Consider the following 20,313-nt stretch of genomic DNA (forward strand, 5'->3'; position numbering starts at 1 on the left):
CCAAAGAATGCCTTAGTATTTGTTTTGCAAAAGGGCTACCAGTAGACACAATCAACAGTAAAATATGTGATAAAGATGATTATCTTAATTATTTCAAGAGCTGTACATTTACAAGAGCTTGTTTTTAAGGGTTAAATAATATTCACACCTGAATGGGATAACAAAGTACATGTAATATATAAACAGTGGTGCCCATCATTGAAAAACACGTTTGCAAGAAACCAAGGCTTATAATTTATTTATTTACATACATACAAAATCCAAATAACTCACAAACATGTCTGTTTTGCTTTCTTTTTACAGTTTGATTCTTAATACAAACAGAAGGCAGTACATTTCTTATACAAATGCAAAAGAAACAAATACCATGAAGTTGACAGAAGCCCCTTAATCAGCTCTGTGTTCCTCAATAAAGAGTCGAGAAAAAGAGATGACAAGACATTAAGGCAAGGGCAGGGACACACAGGCCAAAATAAGGGGAATTAAACACAAACTGAACCCAGTGGTGAAAGGTGAGGGGTTAAATGTACTCAGAGGTTTAACGGACGAAAAGTACAAAAACAAGGATCCAACTAACATCCTCCAAAAGCAACAGCTGTTTTTAAGTAAAAACCCAGTTAGTCCAACCAAATGCATCTTTAAATCCAACATACACAGGAAGTTTGGTAGTAAGCTTCCAGATGCGGTTTTGTTTTGCAATATTATGTTTATGCTTAAACAGCAGGAGGGCCATGATGGTTGGAGACCATCAGGCGCAGTCTGCCTATGACATCAACCAACACAAACTGCTGACATAACAGGTAAGAAGAAAAGACAACACTGGAATCTCAGGGTAGTACATTTACATCGTATGGTGAAAATATATAAAAATGACAGTTAGAAATAAATGCAAGAAAAGTACTCTCCCATCACACAGTCACGGTTTGAAAACATTTTTAGTTCACACATTTGACACAAGATTTTTTGACACTTCATTCCTCAGTCTCTGCTGAGGACACTAACTCGACGGTCATTTTGTTCAGAGCAGCTCGCTCTCAAGATTCTGTGCAAACATTCAATGCATATCCATACAGTAAATATTTTTATATAGATGTATTATATTTATATATATATATATATATCTCTATAGAACATGACTTTCCGCAAGTTATGGCAGTACTGTCACACACGCACACGCACACATTTTGTCCTGAAGACAAAATTAGACAAAAAGACAACTGCACTGCTTTTAACTTTTTAGATTGTTTTTTAAAGAATGCACAACACCTTCCACTTAATTACCTTTATTCAGTTACTGTACGTGTTAAATATCACGTTATTTACAAACTGATCTAAAAAGTCAAAATATGCTGAAAAGTGACTTTTATTTCCTGTAAATGTAGATGCACTTAGTAATTAAAAACTCCGGCCCTGAAGATTTCAAAAAATACAATAAAAGGAGGCATCACTTGCATTTGAAAGTGATCTGAAAAATACAAGTAAAAAGGGCATTGCTTGTATTCTTCAGTGTTCAGTCTACAAACTAAAGAACAGGTGGGCTTTAAGTAACATCTATAGAACCTTTGGATGAGACTGAATGATCAGTGGATCAGATCACAAGTTCTTACATCATGCCTTAGCACCAATATTACAGAGGACTATTATCCCTGCATTAGGTCCAGTAATGATCTCTGTGCATGCTCCAAGGCCACTAGAACGTTCTCAAAAGAAACATTGCATACCTCATAAACAAGTGGACGTTGTGTGCAAAACCATCTAAAAATTAATAAGTCTCTGAGAGTAAAAGCTTTTTTTTTTGTTTCCCCCTTCTCTCTTTCCCTCTCTCATTAGTATTTGAGAACATAGTGTAACTAAAAGCTGGCCTTTGATCTGTGTCAAAGGTCCGGCTTAATCCCCCTCTCATGCCAGTGACCCAGCCACAGCCTACACAGTAAAACGTACCTACCTCTTAATCCCGGCTACAAGAACTCACCCGCAGCTCCAAGCTGGGAGAGGAAACATTTGGAGAACATGCTGCATTTATATTTGGTTAAAAAGTGGCATTTCCTAAGTGTTGAGATGTTCAGCCACCAGTAGCTGTATCTTTAACTAGTGGCTCCAACCTACTAGTTAGGGAACACTGACTGCAATACAAACTAAGCATCTACATGGCTCCATTATCCACCCCCTGAACTGAGCTCCTCGCTGCTCCCCTCTCGATGTAGCAGCTCCCTGTTTCTGAGACAAAAAGTGCTTTCCTGTCCCATGTAAGGAATACTCTTACCTACAAATATGCAAGAGGAATTTAAAGGGTGAAAGACTGAGATAGCAGTGGGTGAGGTAACTGTGCTTTATCTAGCAGTTCCTGCTGTGAATGACGACGTCTAGGGAGAGGAAGGTTGGCAGTATGCTCCGAGACTTTGTGCGGAGGTTTGCTTCTTTCATCGGATATCCTTCTCTCCCAACGCACCTGTCCCAGACTAACAGGTGTGCAATACTTTTCTTATTATACTACAAGTGAAAATCAAATTTGGTGAGTTCACAAATGCATACAGTGAGCTTTTAACCTTTTTTACAAACCTAGAATATGCTGTGATGCCTGATATAGAATGAGGTCTGTAGTGTCTTTCCCACCTCCTGACACAGCAGTCATCATCAAAAAGCCCTCCGTTTGCAGTGTGTAATCTGATATTTGCTCAAAGTGCCATATTTGACAACATTTTGTGAACATCACTCATTTGATTGTACAGGCCTGACATTAGAGGGACACATGAGACAGGAAAGCACTTTGTAGTTGTGAAAGTTTGTTCCAGGGTGGACGAGGGGAGCGAGGAAGGAAAGCTCAGATAATGCCCCAGCTTTTTTCTCATCCTTCCAGGAGCCTGGTTGAGGGGAGGTAGGGGCACCTGGGCTCAGCTACAGATTACGTGGAGAGCAGGGGTCAGCCGGCTGGTGCCTGAGGTGAGAGTGGTCAGCATGACTCCTCCAGGGCATTGACCACCTGCTCCAGGATGTCGGGGCAGTAGTCTGCGATCTGTTGCAGGACAGAGTTGGCGTACTCCTGAAGATCTCCGCTCTCCTTCTCACACACCTCCAGCTCACGCTCCAACTAGAGGGAAAAAGCATGGGTTAGTTTCTTGAAACCTGACTTTCAATCAACAAACGGATGAAACAAAAAAAAGAGCTTAATGAACATGACATGTAATGAATCTAGCGATAGGGAGGAAATCCTTTTTTCAATCTAATAAAGGCTTTATCTCTAATACAATTATTTACAAAAATAACTGCATCATGCAAATAAAAACAGTAATGGAGCTTACTAAGACTCCCACATATGTAGATATAACTATAACCAAGTTATAACGTGAGGAATAAGTAATACGAGTGAAACAAATTAAAATCAATCCGTTTTAAATGTGTCCTAAATATGCCCCTTTTCAATCAAGCTTACAAAACATGTCAGTTATTCTGTGCCTTTAAAAAGATACATTATCCCTACGGTCATTTCATTTCCTTGATTTTGATTTGTTCACTCTAAATGTGTTTGTTGGCCTATACATTTCAATCATGATCAATTCAGAAGTTAAACACATGCTGATGTTTTTCACTGAATTAAAATCTTGATATATGTATATTTAAGAAAATGACAATGTATACATGAACAGAGGAGAGCAAAGGAGTTCCTCGACTACCTGTTCCACACTCATCTTCTGGAGCTCCTCCTCCCAATCTTCGGGGTCGCTATGGTGATAGTGAGAGGGCGGCGTGAGCTGGCTGAGGATGCTGGGGTCCCGGTCATGGCACAGGTCCGTCAGGTGAGCGATGTAGAGCTTCAGCTTACTGCGGTTCTGGGACAGGGCTAGGAGAGGGGGTATCATCTGCAGGGAGGGACCAAAGGGAAGAGTGTGAGGCAGTGTGGAAATTAAAATAAAAAGAGTAAAAGATAAATACATTTAGGCTACACATTAGAGCTTTACAAAGGAGTTATGCTTTGATTTTTATGATTGAACAGGAGGAAAGACCAAGGCACAAGACCACAAAATAAATGAATGAGTACAAAAATAAATCATTGCATGCATGCTTATGAACCAAAAACTATTTCACATTAGAGCCAACGTTATTGGGTGCATCATAAAAGTATTCTGGATCATTATATGTGTAGGTTTAGCGCAAATCATTGATTACATGAAGGGTTAAAAACGTGTTCCAATGCAACACCTGTTTGTGTGGGTCAAAATGTGAAGAGCAATGGCATGCAAAGCTAAGATGCTTTAGTTTGAGACTGAGCCAGGATCAAAATCATCTCATCCTCTTAGCTTTTGCATGTCAACAAACACAAACCACTGATCCCAATCCCATAAGCCACAAAAAAACAATGATTCACCAGGGTTAAAGGCACGGGATGCGCGGTAAAATGTGCTCTCACAGAAAGACAAAGCAATGATACAAAAAAAATCATTACGAGAGGAATGGCAAACAGCAAAAGAAAAATAATGAGTACAAGACAAGTGATGAAGTGAACATGCCACGGATCAACGATGAAGAGAGGTGTGACACGTCTGGCTTTACGTACAAGCTCACCCTTCTGAATAAAATGTCTGAGAGAGAGAGAGAGGGGGAGGGTAAAAGGTTGGCTACGCCCAAATACCCTCCTCATCATCCTGTTAGCCACAAGGTAGGCCAATCGCAGCATTACAAAGGAACATTTGGTTAGTGCGTATATCGACAGAGTAGTTAAGACAGAAGAAAACATACATTTTAAGTTCATAGTTCCGTTCAGATAGAAGGCATCACTTCAACCTTCTTAACAAAGAGACAACACATTTTCAACAAATGATTCAGAGAAACTCGGGGAAAGCTGTTCAGGATACAGATGGTGGTTAAGGTTACCTGATCTGGAGAGGGTTTGTGATTTGTCTGGTCAGGAGCAGTCTTCAGATGGTCATCCTCGTAGTTATCTGCCATCAGTTTCATTCTGTTCTGAGTCTGTAGATTAAATAGAAAGACAATTGAGTGATATGATGAAGAGCAGAAGAACCATGTCATATAAGGAAAAGCCGGAATGGAACATGTACTTGTATATAAGCAGTCCTGGCATTAACCTATATTAATATTTTAATTCAAAAACATTATTATAAAAGGTCTGTGGGCATGGCTACATACTGGAATCAAGTCCAGCGATACCCACAATCGTGGGCACATGCAAATAATGATGACTTCAAACCAAGATTTAGAAGACAAATGTTGACATTCTGATTTGTGATGCGCAAGCTACAAAGAACCAAAAAGGACGAGTTTGATGCCGAGTCACTGTTTTAGTTTACTTTTCCATTGGCCTGCTGTTAAGAGTGAGAGAAAGAGACTGTGTGTTGATCTACATTAAGGGACTTTAAATACTGTTGGTAAAAAGCGTTGCTCCCTAGTGTCTCAAATAATTACCAAGGGACATCATTTAATGCTATTTGGCCTGTATCTTCCACAGTGTGCCTTACTATAACACAGGGCTCGACAGTAACGGTTGCCAGGTTGCCATTGGGAACCATTCAGAAAAAATGTCAACCACTTTTTGGCCTTTGGTTGCCATCAGTGGCAACCAGTTTTTAACATGAAGAAATAAGGACAGCAAACAGCAAAATGTGCACCCCAAAATAGATCAATGTTAATTATTTGTTGTATTAAGAGTGATATTTAATTATTGTTGTGACCAGTCAGAACCTGATACTTAAGTTGCAGGTGCATTGGTGTGATTACGGAGCCAGAAAGCGATGCACGTTTACTCGCGGTCCCCCTCTGTTTTACAAAAATTGGCGAAGCAAATTAAGTTGTTTGACTGTGGGGTAAAGAGTTCGGCCAACCCGTCAACATCTCAAACGAATGTTCAAAGTGATTCAACTGATAAAGCGCAAGATAAACCCGAACGAAAAGCAAAGAGGACATGGGTAAAGTCTTGGGAGGCGAAATATATGGCGTTATTGTGTGCCTCTATCCTGAGCACGCAATGAAACATTTTGAGCATAGAAAATGTTATTGTTATGTTATTGAGCGCGCAATTGATATATCAATTATATTTTGAAGAGATATTGACTCTCAAGCCCTCTCACAAACTCCTGCACACGCTCTCCCTCCCTCTCCCTCTCTCTCCCTCGCTCAACCTCTCCACCCTGTGCGCGCTCAGGTTTGCCTGCGGGCTTGCTCAAATTGGCACAACGTTACAAATGTGCCACAAATGTGCGTCTCCAATAATATCTTCTATATCTGAGATACAGAGGGATTTTAGGTTGCCATCAAGTTTGGCCAGACTAATACATTTCTAATGTTAAATAAATGAAAACCATTCACAGTTAAGAATTAGATATTAATTATTAATGCCATAAATGATTGCATTCAATTACAGTTTCTTATTTCTCCAGTATGATAGCTGTAAACAGAAGTTAAATCAATTTCTCACTTATTCTAAGAAGAAATAAGTTAAGTACATTCTGCTCCGTTGTCCATTCACTTCCGGTAAAGGTTCCTTCAAAATAAGAGTCCCGATCTTATTACTACCAAAATAAAAGTGCAAAACGAAAACTTTACCATAGGAAAATATTGGCATACAAATAATCACTTCTATAAAAAGGTAACACATTTTAAATATAGTTAGACATATTAAAGGTAATTTACAGCATTAATAATTCATATCTAATTCTTAACTGTGAATGGTTTTCATTTATTTAACATTAGAAATGTAATAGTCTGGCCAATGACAGAACCACAATTAAGACTTCAATGCTGAAGGGCCAATGGATCTATGGTGGGGATCAGCACAAAGGTCAAGAAAACCCAAATGTGAAAGGGAGACAACGGATGACTAAGAAACTAGTGACTTGCTCAATTCATCTTTGAGGGATCTGTGAAGAACATGACAGCAGCTGCACTACTGGTATTTTGGATACCAGCAATTGAGGGTAGACAAGTTTACTACCACTTTAGTTTCAAATAATTGTGTTAATTACTTATTGTAATAAAGCATTTGAACATTCTTTTGTGTCACATGTTCATTATTAAGTTGATGTATAACTGTATAGTATCTTAATTATTTAAAATATAAGGTGACTAAAAATGGCAACCGTATTTTCAGTTTTGGCAACCAAAAGCTGATGCCTGGTTGCCAGCCTGGCAACCACTTTAAAAAGTTAGCATTGAGCCCTGTAACACAATTCATTGTTGCTGAAAAACTGTCCCTGACATCCTGTATTTAAGCCTTCTAAAGTAATTCCAGTGAGACACCAAGTCCCTGCGCTCTATTCCTACTGTTGGACATATTCTGCTTTAGAGACATGTAGGAGAGATAACTGGAGATAACATTCATGTGTGTACCTGCTGTTTGAGCTGTTGCACCAGTCTGTCCTTCTCTCTCTTCAGCAGAGCCACCTCATCCTGAGTCTTCTTCTTCTTAGAGGAGGACAGCTCCAGCAGGGCGATGTTAGCGTCCTTCTCGCTGATGGCAGCCAGCAGCGCCTCCTGCCTGCGAGGAGGGAACCAAACAACATGATGGCCTTTAACCACAAGAGTAAATAGCTCAATTATAATTTATTATTCAATGCAGAAAATCATGCTGCCAGCAGGGGAAGGTCAGAATAAGATGGCATTTTACAAGATGAAGGCAACAATCGATACTCCAGAGTCTTCTCCACCCTACTGTGTGTGTGTGTGTGTGTGTGTGTGTGTGTGTGTGTGTGTGTGTGTGTGTGTGTGTGTGTGTGTGTGTGTGTGTGTGTGTGCGTGCGTACGCGTCTTACTTCATCTCCAGCACCTCCTCCAGGTGTTTCCTGCGCTCAGCACGCAGGGTTGAGAGGTGGGTCTCTTTCTCACACAGAGACTGCTGCGTGGAGGACAGCTTGGCCCTCATGGACTCCAGCTCCTGCTTCACTTTCTCCATGGCCCCCAGCAGCTCTTCCATCTGGAAACACAAACAACAACAATTAAATCATGAATAGATTTAATCAGATTCCCTACATAAATCACTGAAAGCACAGGGTTCTTTATTAAAAAAACAATGCTCTTTGGGTGACTTTCCAGTATGAAGTGCTTTAATAAGAGGCAGCAGAATTCATGTGGGCTTCAAGGGTAGGGACTTACAACTTTAACACTTATATCATTAAACTACAGCATGACATTTCATTTACCTGTTGTTCATTTAAAAAAGGGCCCAAAAGCACCCTTGTTTCATATCAGTAATATTTTAATTACAATTGACTGATTGAAAAGGTGTATCCCCAAATGATCAAGTCTATTAGCTTCCTGATTTTATTGCCAATGCCAATTAATTATTCAGCATAGCTAGGTTTAATAAGCAACAGCAGGTAAACAAAATAACATTTAAATTACATGGGCTGGAAACAGCAACACCAATCCAACGACAAAAAGTCAAATTCCTTCAAAAATGGTCAAACTCCACAGACACGTATTGCAGGGTCAGAGAATTGTAGAGGTGTTGCTGTTATTGTGTCCACCCCTGGAAGTGTTGTTGCTCACTGATGGGAGGTCACACATACTGGGCTCATACCTTAGACAACTTAATGTGGGCGAGGTTGGACTCATGCATTGGATTGAGTAAGTGCTTCTGAGAGGCGGTGTGTAGCAGAGAGAAAACGAGAAAACCACAAGCAAAGATAAAAGAACTGAGAAAGAGACGGAGGCCAGAGGAGAGGAAGGAGGTGGAGAGAGGACCAGAAACACCACAATGGCAGCACAAAGGATGAGGAGAAAGAACCTCAGTATATGAAGGTGATTCTTTTATCTGAATATACATTTGTTTATGCTTTATGAATGTGTTTCTTTGGGTTGATTAAAATTGCTTTGTGTTGTGTGTGTTCAGGGCGAGTTGTGTACCTGTCTCTCCTGGAGCGACCTGGCAGACTCCTCCTGAGCCAGCACCATCTCTCGCTCTGCGGTGATCTGAACGCTCTCTCTCAGCGCCTCCTCCAGCTCCTCGATGCGATCCGACTTCTGACGCAGAGTGTCCTACACAACACGAGTAGGGAGAGATCAGATTACGGTTTGTTGGTCTCTGAACTCAGTGCAAGACTAACAACAGCTCAACTCTCACCAACTTATATTTGACTTTTTAAGAAAAATATATCAAAATGTATAACCCATATGTATGCATACTGGCAGATGTCTTCAAATTACTTTAAGTACAAGCATTTTGACATGTTTGAACACTACAATAGTAATCTGGGTTAGACCAAAGTGTCATTTCATTGCAGCTCAATTCTTTTGACATTTCTTGTACAATTTTAAAGCTTTTATTCCATCCCAATTTGAATGTCTTCAAAACAAAGCATTGGCCTTCTCAAGGACTTCCCTTAGGCTTCAACCACATATTTAACACAGTATTCTCAAACCACATCTGGCTATATTTGCACTTTCCCATTGCGGATCAAAATAGAAATCCTATTTAAGCTAATTTCAGGCTTGAATTTAAAAACGTTCAGGACCGGCAAAGGACCCTGATTGTTCTAAGGCAAAGTTCATACAAGCGCACCGCACAGGTGCCTCACCTTCACCTGCTGGGAGCTCTCGGACATGTTGTCCTCCCTCTTCCTGGCCTCATCCTCCAGCCGAGCGTTCCTGCTCTTCTCCACCTGCTCCTTGTGCTTCAGAGACGCCACCTTCTTCGTCTGGTCCTTCATCTGCCTACAGGGACACCACGGGATACATGCGAGAGGTTACATGTTATGTACAAGTAAATGGAATACATGTAATGTATGATTCTAACTGAATAAAGATGGTGAATTGAAGTGCAAATTAGTTATACTTAGTACAGATATCTGGGGACAGAGGGGCCAATCTATTTAACTCTTTTTAATTATGTCAATTGTTTTGCACTGTAGTATTCATTTTTGTTTATGTTTTGATCAATTTGTTGCTGCCTTGATAAGCTCTGTACTTTAATTATTCCTGTTAATGTTGCTACCTAGATGCCGGTGCATTATTTATTACGTAAATACAATACATTACATGTTTATCTATGTATTTACACTGGCAGAAAATCTGTAATTAATATTGGCGAATATCGAAGGGCCAGGTATTGGGACTGAAAATGATGGATAGGAGCATCCCTACATGTCAAATATATGTACCAAGTAAATAAAAGGAAAGCTTTCTTTTACTTATAACAATTTCCAAACTAAGTAAAGACAGCTTAATTGATATTTTGCTGACTCTTATACATTGCCACATTAATGATCATCCATGTAGCCTTTATAAATCAGTAATGATGTTAGTTAACGCAATTTCAGGATGCAAATAAAAAGGCATTTATAAATCATATGTGAAGACATGTGATGCAATGAAAAGCTACCCTTTTTAAAAACGCCCTAAAATCATGTGCATGCATCACGTGTATTGCTTTACAGACTTGTTGTGGCTAGATTTGAGACAGCCTTGCAAAAAGTCAAAAAGGGTGAAAGACAGAACAATAAAATGGTGGATGAGAGCCTGAACAGAAAGAAGGAAAAAACTAAAGTTTGATATCTCAAGACAAGGCTGTTGCTTGAAGCATCACATGAGGTGGAGAGAAACAAGGGAGGAAAACATGGAAAGAAACCAAAATAAAAAAGGATGCCAGGGTCAGGGAAGAGAGAAAAGAGCAAATACTAACCTGGAGGCGACACTGGTGGAGTGAGAGATTTCCGGTTTAAAGACAAGAAAGCATTAAAAGAGAAAAACAGACCAGGAAGAGGAGTCAATAAGGAAAAGAGAAAGAAGGACGGGGACCCTAATACACATCAGCTCTAGCATTCTGTGAGGGGTCCAGTGTCACGAGAACAAGACAACAATTGCAGAAGGAGGACTTTTGTATGCCAACTACTATAGCTGTACCTACTAGCTTTAGATCAGGTCTGTTAATAACATTCATCACATCAGCAAGATGCAAAAATGGAACATGGCCAATGATTTTGATTTGATGTGCTGGGGGCAATCATCTCATGAGTGACATAATGTCATTGACAAACTGTTTGCATCAGTCATGAGGAACAGTGGGCACAAGTCCAATCAGGGATGAAAGCCCACAGCAAAAAGCACCGCATAGATGCCGAACAAAAATTAGCACTTAAAAAGACAAAATTATTGACTCCAGGGCAAACAATCAAACACCGTATGCACATTAAACACACACATTTATTAAATACTGTGCAGCTAAGGATTTTCAGTCGCCCTTTTTTTAAGGATGCAGGTTTCCACCTACCCCTCCAGCTCATTTATCTTTTTGTCCTTGTCGTTCTTCTCATTCTCCATTTCCCGAAGGATGTCCAGCAGGCGGTCCACCTCAGCTTGGGCCTTCCCAGAATCCTCTTTGTGGCGAGCCACTTCCTGTTCGAGGTTCTTAATGCGCTCGGCTAGCTCAGTGTTGGCCTTAGCCTCCAGCGTTGCGTTTTGAGCCTGACAACAGACGGGAAGCCGGTTAGAAAGCAGTTGTATTCACTACAGGTAAATGTTAGATAACAGACCATGTGTTTATCACAGTAGGTAAACATTTAGTAGCATCATGTCGAGCTGAGAAACTCACTCTCTTGAGATGATTCTCCACTTTGAGCAACTCCTCCCTCTTATGCTCAAAGGCAATTTCCATACTCTTGAGTTTGGAGTCTTTCTTTAGCCCAGAGGAGGCCAGAGATGATGCATGCTCCTTCAGGTCCAACAGAGACGTCTGCACGTACACAGAAGTATAAATTAACCTGTTCCAGCTTATTGAAGGCACAGAGCACAGAACTAAGGAGATTGCGAATACATTAGATAGTTATAGATATAATACAGGCATCCCTGACTCATCGCAAGTGAGACTAATGGAAAAGAACGTTGTTATGTTTCAGTGTATTTATAGAATCACAGTAAACAAGAGTTTGCCTGTGTGTGTGAGCTTATCTGGATGTTTTTCTCACCTCTCTGTCTGACAGGTCTCCCTGCAGTAAGCTCAGCTTCTCCCTCAACTCTTTCAGCTCCTTCTTGTTAGAGTCGATCTCCTCCGTCTTTTCCCGGTCGTCTCTGTCTCGCTGCTCTTTTAGGCGCTCAATGATGCGCTCCTATGAGGAGGTAGAGGAAGAAAAAAAAGCTCATGCTACATTTGCAAATATAATCAACACACACATTGCTACAAATTGACATGTCATGAAATAATTACCATTCCTACAATTTCAAAAGTCACCTTTTCTGCAAGAGACTCCTCCAGAGTGGTGAGAGCGGTGTCAGTGTTGGAGGTGTCTGCCTGCAAAGACTTGACTCTCTCCTTCAGACTGCTCATCTGCTTCTCCTTGTCCCTCAGCTGCTCCTGCAGGTTTTCAATCTGCAGAGCAAGACACCATCACATTAAACATTAGCCACAGGACGTACATTGAAGCATGATAACTGCATGTGGTGGTTTCAACACAAGGCCTCACCTTCTTCTGAAGCACATTAACTTTGCGCTCTTTAACCTCCAGCATGTCCTTCAGGTCGTGGATCTCCCCGTTGAGAGTGCCCTTCTCTTCTGACATTTCTTGTATCTGCTTGCTCTTCTTATTAAGAGTTGCCTCTTTCTCTTCCAAGCGCAGGCGCAAGGCATCCACCTAGTCAAGCCGAGGCAGACAGCTTACAAACACTGACCATAATCGTGACAAGTAGTCAAGAAGCTAAAAAACATATTGAATCTTCTGAGCTTTTGTTTATGATTTTATCAGTCATAAGTAAAAGGAACATGTATTTTTTCTCCCCGGACAACATATGCACTCTTAAAGTGGTCTTGCTTTACAACTATTCCGTTTGGCAAGAGTGTATTGGTAAGGATCTGGTGTACCTCAGTCTGTAGGATGGCAGCCCGCTGCTCTTTGGCAGTGAGGGACTCCTTGAGGACTTCAATGTGCTGCTTGCTGTCTGAGAACTGGTTGGCGAGGGTCTCCAGCTTGGTCTGCAAACCAAGCATCTCTGTGTCCTTCCTTGAGAGGTCCTGTTTCACCTGCTCCATCTAAAAAAGATGAAGCCATGGGAGAAAGAAAAGGGGAGGGAAATAAATTAGCAATGGCAAAGCAGTTTTGGTTAAATTCAAGGCTGGAAAAATGCAAAGAAAAAGGCTCCATCTAAATGAAAGGCTTATTACAACAGTCAAACTAAACTCCAGCTCGTGTTGGGTCATACCTTGTTCTTCATGAATTTTGTGTGGCTACGGTAGACCTCCATCTGCTTCATCTCCTCCTGGCGCTCCTCACAGCTCAGAAGTCCATTGGATTTTAGCATCAGCAACTCCTCCTCCATGTCCCTGAGGCCCCGCTCCATTGAATTAATTTTTGCATCCTGGGGTTGATGACGAGAGGTTCACAAGCATAGAATGAATATTTTTTAGCCAAATCTAACAAAGAAATACCCATACACAGTTAATCATTTAATCCCTCACCTTCATGTCGATGACAGTCTGTAGAGCCTTTGTTTTGGTGGACTCGGGGGTTCCTTCGTATCGACGGTGCAGCTCCTTTTGGTCAGAAAAAGAGGAAGTTGTTACATGTGGGTATAAACCATCTATGTGCAGTTTTATTTCAGAGTATAACATTTGATAATGTAGACTAATTAGATGTAGTGTTTTATCTGCCATGGTTGGACTGGACATTACCTCTCTTAGTGCATTAATCTCTCTGTCTCTCTGGTCCAGTAAACTCTCAAGGTGATGCCTGTGCATCTCTGCATCCGCCAGTCTCCTGGTCCGCTCCTGGTCCTCCTCGGATGCCTTTGCAGAGGGCCCTGTGACCAATTACATAACACCTTGGTTACAATGATGAAGTACATGACAAACATTGCACAAAGTCTTTTTAACAGCAAGAATGAACATCATAGGCCACGTGGTAAACCTTCAGAGGCTTACACAGGAGCTGAAGTTTCCTTTTACTTTTCAAACTGTACCTCATCTTTGTAGCATTCACAACTCCACAGCCAACATTAAAATGAAATTAAAAAACATTTACAATAAATAGGAAATTCTCTGGGGCTTTCTTTGGATGTCCTCTTGGTTTTGCACCTAGCTTTTCAAATGTGATATCTCTGATACCTTGTGCCACCAAGAACCATCACATTTAAATATTTGGGGATTCATCCATGCACAGATCTTTGCATTCAGCCCTCAGATATTTCTAGTCTCAGAAGCATGCTTGAGTTGAAACCATGCACTGTGGTTAGTTATGGAGCAGAAACCCATACTTGGCCAGCAGGGGAGAGCGCTTGGGTGGAGCTGAGGAGAAACAAGTATCAACCATCGTGGCTTTAAGTGATAGCCTCAGACCAAAACCTTATGAGACCCAAAAGGCTCTTGGAAAATCCCATTGACTTAGTAGTTTTAAGAGTTGCTAGTATTCCTGTTGACTTAAATACTGTTTTGTAGAAAAAAATCAAAAACTGAAAAAGGACTCTGAACTGGCTTCAAAATCAAGCCAAAGTATTCATACTTTGATACTTTATCAAGGCTCAGTTCGTTTTAAACTTTTCCCCCCAACTCAAACTGACCTTTGCTCTGCAGCATCTCCAGAAGTTTCTTGATGGACTCGTCTCTGGCCCCCAGGGTTTGCTTCTGTGTGTCAATCCTCAGCTCCATCTCCTCCAGGGTCTTTCTAAGGAGGAAGAGCTCTTTGGCCTGCCTCTCGTATTCTGCCTGTAGCCGCCGGTAGTTCTCCTCCGTGGGTTCGGATGACAGAGCCAGGTCCCGGCCTTGGATGGAGGGGTCCTGCTGGAGCAGCTGGTTCAGGTCCCTCTGGATCCTCATCTCGTCCTGAAGGGCCTGAACAGTCATCTGGAGGTGCTGGGAAACAAACAAGAGACACATATTTATTTGTTTACATTTCTCTTATCTTCTGTATTATCACATGGGTATATAAGGTAAATCTATTAATTATTTGAAAAACACAGTGGCTGCTCTCGTCCCAGCGTATGGAAATGGATCCTGGCAGAATATTGTGTTACAGCATTTTAAAAATCAGCCTCTAATGATGACTGCAAATCATGCAGTGGCCTGACAGATGCACCCCCAACAGCCAGGCATTGTGGACAGTGTTATGTTTCATGCCCGGAGAAATACAAGTGGTGAAACACAATCAGCCTAGTAGTATAGTGTTGCATTGTTTGTGGCATCTGACGCCAGAGACTTGGCAGAGCTGCTGTGAGACAGGGACACAAAGCTGTGGTACTCTGGTCTGAACCAGCTGCGAGCGTTTTCAGGCGACAGAACAAAGAGAGAAGTCAGTGTCTGCCTTCGTTTCTCTCAGTCCTCCTCCACCAGCCCCCTCCCTTTCCTTTCTTTGTCATTCTCCTCCTCACACACTTTTCATCTATCTTACCTCGCCCTATCTCTTCCCTCAAATACTCTCACCTCTCCTCTCACCAACCCTCCCTTTCCATCACCTTCTCCACCCCGTGACTAAGGCTGACTCACTGCTGTGACTGCACCGATCCACCCCCCACATACACACAGGCAGACACATGCACCGACACACGGAATCTCACACACACACACCTTCTCTCTTTCTCAGCTCCCATATTCTCACTCCCTCTGCCTGAGCAGATATAACTGTCAGGCGTTTGAGGGAGCACAAAGGATGGGAGAAGTGATGCACCAACTAAACTGATCCAAACACTAAGTCACCACTCGTAAGGGCAGAGTGCACACAGGCACAGCACTGGGAAACTGTTTACAAGGCAGATTGCTAAGATGCTCATCATCCCTTTCTTATCTGTTCCAATAACATGTGTCTTACTGTTTTACCACTGATGAAACCATCAACCTCCTATAATAAATATAATTGTATTCACCCATGAGATAAGTGATTTTTTTTGTGAATACCTGACTTTCTTATAAAAAAAGTTGAAAACACTACTATATACTAGATAATGGGCATACGTGTTATTTAGCAGGGATTTGGGGATAGCTTTGACATGCACACACATAAACATAGCAATCAGAACACAAAATGACACACTTGAGCCTACAGTTGCAGATGTATGCACGGTCAGTTGGACCTGGATTAAATGAGGGCATGCAGTTTAACTGAAGCTGTAATTAGCCAAATGCGTTTGAGTCTGTGCTTTCTGCTGCATGTGTGCCAGTGTGGGAGGTGGAGGCCGACATATGAAAGCAAACATCTTTAAATTACAGCACCCACTGATTAGCTCTGCGCTAGTCGGGCATTACTGGGAATTAGTCCACACTGTGATTCTGTGACTCGGCAGGAGTGAAAACAGCAAATTATACAGATCTGCCCAACCATTAGGAATCACAATGAAACAAAGGCTATTTCTCTTCATTAATTACACTTAATTTGCACAGTTCCCAAAACAAACTGTAGGGCTTCAAAATAAAGCCTCTGCCTATATCACTTAATGTTATTTTGTTTTTTAAATCAAATTACATGTGTTAATACAGTATAAATATGTGTGTACAGGCTGCTGAACACAACAACTGAAACTATATGATGAGGATTCCTTTTTTTACTGAAAATATATATATATATATATATATATATATATATATATATATATATATTCTTATATACCCTATAAATAAATATATATCTATATAGGGTATTTAAGAATGCTACTTTTCCACAGGATATTAATCTTTTTTTGAAAGACAACAATAAAATAATTGATTGTGATAGTTATTGAATATCAAACAACAAAGCAGTAAAAAGGAGCGGACAACAAAAGGTTATTTTTACTGCTTTGTTTCTTATTTGCTGCAGTGGTTAAACTATACAGTGGTTACTACTATACATATGCGTGGCTTTATATTTGCACTTTCACCACATTTTCATCCTGTTCACTAGATCCAGCCATTTCTAAAACATACAGAAATGCTAATGCGGCCATTAGACCTACGGCCACTTTCATCTATTAAGCATGAGCATATAGCTGCATAATATATAAGAGGATTAACTAGATGTAAAAATCCTGCCTCTAGCTCATGTAGAGAGAGAAGACAGAGAAAAACACACTTTCACTAAAGATGACAGTCTGAATGAATAGCATTCTTCCAGTCAAACATGTTTCACCCAGACAAAGTAATGATACTATTAAGATTGATAGAAAATGACTTGATGAAAAGAGCAACAAGAGTTTTGAGACAAACATATCAGTATCTATATATATATATATATATATATATATATATATTCAAATAAATGCAAGGTAACACTGACCTGTGCTTCATCTTGAATCACACGGTACTGTTCTTTCCACACAGTGATTTTAGAAACCTCATCTTTCCTGAGAGCTCGCTCCTTTTTTAATTCTGGGCTCCAGAAGGTCTTTATAGAATTCATGGAGGAGCTAAGCTTGCTCTCCTTAACTTCCACTTCTCGCCGCAGCATCTCATTCTCACGCAGAATCTGAAAAAGCAGGATAATGGAGAAGCAGATTGTAAATGTGGTCTGTCAAACAGAGCAAATCAATCTTATCAAATGTACAAATCATTGATTGAAAAAATCTGCAAACGCACTTCCTTCAGTTGGGCCTGCAGGTCCAGTATGGTGTTATCTCTAGCCTGCCTTAGAGAGTGGGGCACGGTAGAGGCCATGTGGTGGTCCCCAAAAGCTAGAGCATCCCCTGCCATCATGCCTGATGGCAGCAGAACACCGCCAGGCACTGAGGTGGAGATGTTGGGGGTGCTAGCGGCCACAACTCCACTGTTGCTGCTCCTTGACCCATATGTCACCCTCTGTCTCCCCATGGTCGTCATTGTCCCACCACTTTTTGGAATGTGATCACTTGCCAAGGCAACCTCATTGTCACTCAGGTACATTGGTCCTGAGGTTGCATACGCAGCGTTGAGGGACTGGATGTTCTCCATGGAAAGCGTCTTCCCTCCTGCCCCTCCAGGACCCCCTCCACTGCCCCCGGTGCTGTTGGTGCGACGGTGTCCCATCCGAGGGGAACGGGGAAGGCGAGGGGAACGGCCAGATCCCTGATTACCAGTACCACCTCCATCTCTTCCTCCACTATGGTTGGTGTCCCCTCTGCCAACAGAGCGGGCACTACCGTACATCTTCTGCTAAATAGAAGAATGGAGCTCACAGAGAAATGGAAATTTGACCTCCAGTGACTGTATTTATTCTTGCCAATTGTGTGATTGGGGGCTTTAACCAGTTGTCTGAATCGAAGTGGTGATTCTGCTTCAGCTGGAGGCGGTGGGCACAATATTCATCCTAAACTAGAGGTCTGAAGCTCTTTACTCTTTCCTCATCCACCAGGAGCTGTCCAGTGTTTCAAATTATGACACCGATCTGTGAAGAAAACACAGTTGTTCCCTATGAATTACATGGCAATAGCATACATAAAGCATTTGTTTTCAATTAATAAGACAAAAATGTTTGTTAAATTGACAAAGTTATCAAAGTCCCAACAAAACCAGCCAGCGTCAAATTATTGGCCCCTTAATCAAACAAGCCTGGGTTTGATTTGCAGGTATTATTAAAGGGGTCTCTACAATCTCCAGCAAAATGTGGAATAGAACAAATTCAGCAAATTGAGAGTAAGTACAGATGGCCACTGTGTGCTTAGGTTTCACTAGATCCCCTCCTGGAGTACAGACAGTTATGTAACTGTTTACAGTCATGTCTAAGAACAAGTTATTTCAGGTGTATTTGCTAATCGACCTATTCTATACAGTACATGACATGATGTGGGACGGTTTGGGAGCCTCTGATTTTAGGTGTATCCTTAACAAAGTGTACGTTTAATGACGTTATAGCTATTGGTAAGTCATAACCATAACCCTTTTGTCAGCCTTGTTGGACTATTCAATCAAAATGCTAGAAGATAACACAACAACACATAAAGCAGGATTGTGTACGGAAATGTCTCCGACTACTCTGCCGTTTGCTCGGTTTCATATTTTAAAATTAATTTTTGCTACAGACATTTAACTGGGCAGTCTGCGTGGCCTTGCTAGCAGCTAGCGACACGTTAACATACCGGCTAACAGGAGAGGCTGACATCGGTACCGTTAACTCCTATGTATCCCTTTAATTTTGTTCCTTTGTTTAGTAAGAGCAAATAGGTGCGTATATGTTGTCGGAAGAGTAAATCTTGAAGCTACGAATCATGTTTCCAATGTGCTGACGCTGTGGATTAATACAAGCTAGGGAGGGAAAAGGGGATTGTCCATGGTGGACATAGTAAGGGGAAAATCTTCCTGCTCATAAAACTAAATGCAAACGTAAAAAAATGGTCTGCCAAATAGAAAGCTAGAAACCTGACGTGATAAGTTCATTAGATACGGTGTCAAATTGTGAACATTAATCATGAATTAAGGAAATGTGGCACAATCCTAACGACACGGTACAGGGTCTGCTTTGGAGACACCCACATCAAACCATATCCATTTTGCTCCACATCTACTCAGCGGCTTCGTGTTTCTCCATTCAGAACTGCGAATAACTTATCTCGCTCCTTGATATTTAATCAGCTAGGAAACATATAAAATGCATGTACGTTTTACACTAGCTCGTCATGACATATGAAGGCTAGTCCATCTAATCTATGGTCAACCAGAACCTCTGTTTTTTTCTCGCTAACACAATAGCCAGCGGTGAAAACCTCTACAAACAAACTACCTTTCTCGTTGTCCGGTGTGGTGTAGCTCAAGTCAGCGCCAATAGTGAATCCTCTGACAATCGGAAATCGGTTGCAAGCCCCGTCATTATATGTTAATTATTCGATAGATGTCTATTTGATTTTTACATCGTTTTGCCAGCAGTACTCGCGGCTCAGGAGAGCCAGGGCGCCTCAGTGACGTCAAGACTCCTGTGCGCGTCCACGACAGACTTTCTCGCCACGCTTAAATTTTAAACGCGCGGTCACGAGGTTTATGGTGGATGAATATAGACAGCAACAGAACGCAGACGTACCAACATTTTGACAAATAAATGCATTGCCTTAAATTCAACTGGAAAAAAAAGTAAAGATGTGGTCATCGAAACATCTATTTGTCAAATCTGGAGTGCTTTAAACAATCGTTTATTATTTAGGCAACGATTGGAATGCTGTTAAGCACAATTTAGAATATGTCATATTAACAATTAAATAATAAATAGAGAGGGGTATTATACTGTCTACAGCAGTTAGTTTAGGATTTTCTGTGAAAAAATATAAAATAGACATGACATGTATAGTCAACAAACACCGGCAGGGGGCAATGCTCACTTGTAAGAAAATTGTATTTTCGAAATGGTTGCTACAAATGTAAAAATCTTCACTACATAAAATACATTAATGAAAATACATAATATGAATCAAAACATAAAGGCAGATTGGACTAAGAAAAATAGATTAATTGTT

At 41.0% G+C, this 20,313-nt stretch overlaps 1 protein-coding gene across 4 annotated transcripts; it reads right to left on the minus strand.

Annotated features, from left to right (window-relative positions):
• Positions 1 to 222: 222 nt before the first annotated feature.
• Positions 223 to 19,755, minus strand: LOC117491798 (ELKS/Rab6-interacting/CAST family member 1-like). 4 transcript variants are annotated; one of them, XM_034141891.1, is made up of 21 exons: positions 19,590 to 19,755; positions 17,474 to 18,257; positions 17,175 to 17,363; positions 14,491 to 14,782; positions 13,607 to 13,734; positions 13,394 to 13,468; positions 13,138 to 13,293; positions 12,800 to 12,967; positions 12,405 to 12,572; positions 12,173 to 12,310; positions 11,910 to 12,050; positions 11,537 to 11,677; positions 11,216 to 11,409; positions 10,628 to 10,639; positions 9,525 to 9,660; positions 8,854 to 8,985; positions 7,761 to 7,921; positions 7,339 to 7,486; positions 4,870 to 4,965; positions 3,672 to 3,857; positions 223 to 3,088 (listed from the first exon to the last, which is right to left on the minus strand). In XM_034141891.1, exons 2-21 carry the CDS (start codon positions 18,017 to 18,019, stop codon positions 2,951 to 2,953), a joined length of 3,345 nt encoding a protein of 1,114 aa, XP_033997782.1. In that variant the 5' UTR covers positions 18,020 to 18,257; positions 19,590 to 19,755; the 3' UTR covers positions 223 to 2,950. The 4 variants fall into 4 exon arrangements, 3 of the variants coding, with proteins under 3 accessions (XP_033997782.1, XP_033997783.1, XP_033997784.1); XR_004556794.1 differs by lacking the exon at positions 19,590 to 19,755 and adding an exon at positions 4,561 to 4,640 and having other exon boundaries at positions 3,062 to 3,088; positions 17,474 to 18,019; XM_034141892.1 differs by lacking the exon at positions 19,590 to 19,755 and having other exon boundaries at positions 9,531 to 9,660; positions 17,474 to 18,019.
• Between the last annotated feature and the right edge of the window lie 558 nt (positions 19,756 to 20,313).

The sequence above is a fragment of the Trematomus bernacchii genome, unplaced genomic scaffold, assembly GCF_902827165.1.
Source record: "Trematomus bernacchii unplaced genomic scaffold, fTreBer1.1, whole genome shotgun sequence".
Taxonomy (NCBI): Eukaryota; Metazoa; Chordata; class Actinopteri; order Perciformes; family Nototheniidae; genus Trematomus; species Trematomus bernacchii.

Coding starts and splice junctions, on each gene's coding strand:
- LOC117491798 (XM_034141891.1), bottom strand. CDS start 18,019: ATGTACGGTAGTGCCCGCTCTGTTGGCAGAGGGGACACCAACCATAGT. Junction 13,735..14,490: donor GGAGATGCTGCAGAGCAAAG/GTCAGTTTGAGT, acceptor AATTGGTCACAG/GGCCCTCTGCAAAGGCATCC. Junction 3,858..4,869: donor ACAAACCCTCTCCAGATCAG/GTAACCTTAACC, acceptor CCCTCCCTGCAG/ATGATACCCCCTCTCCTAGC.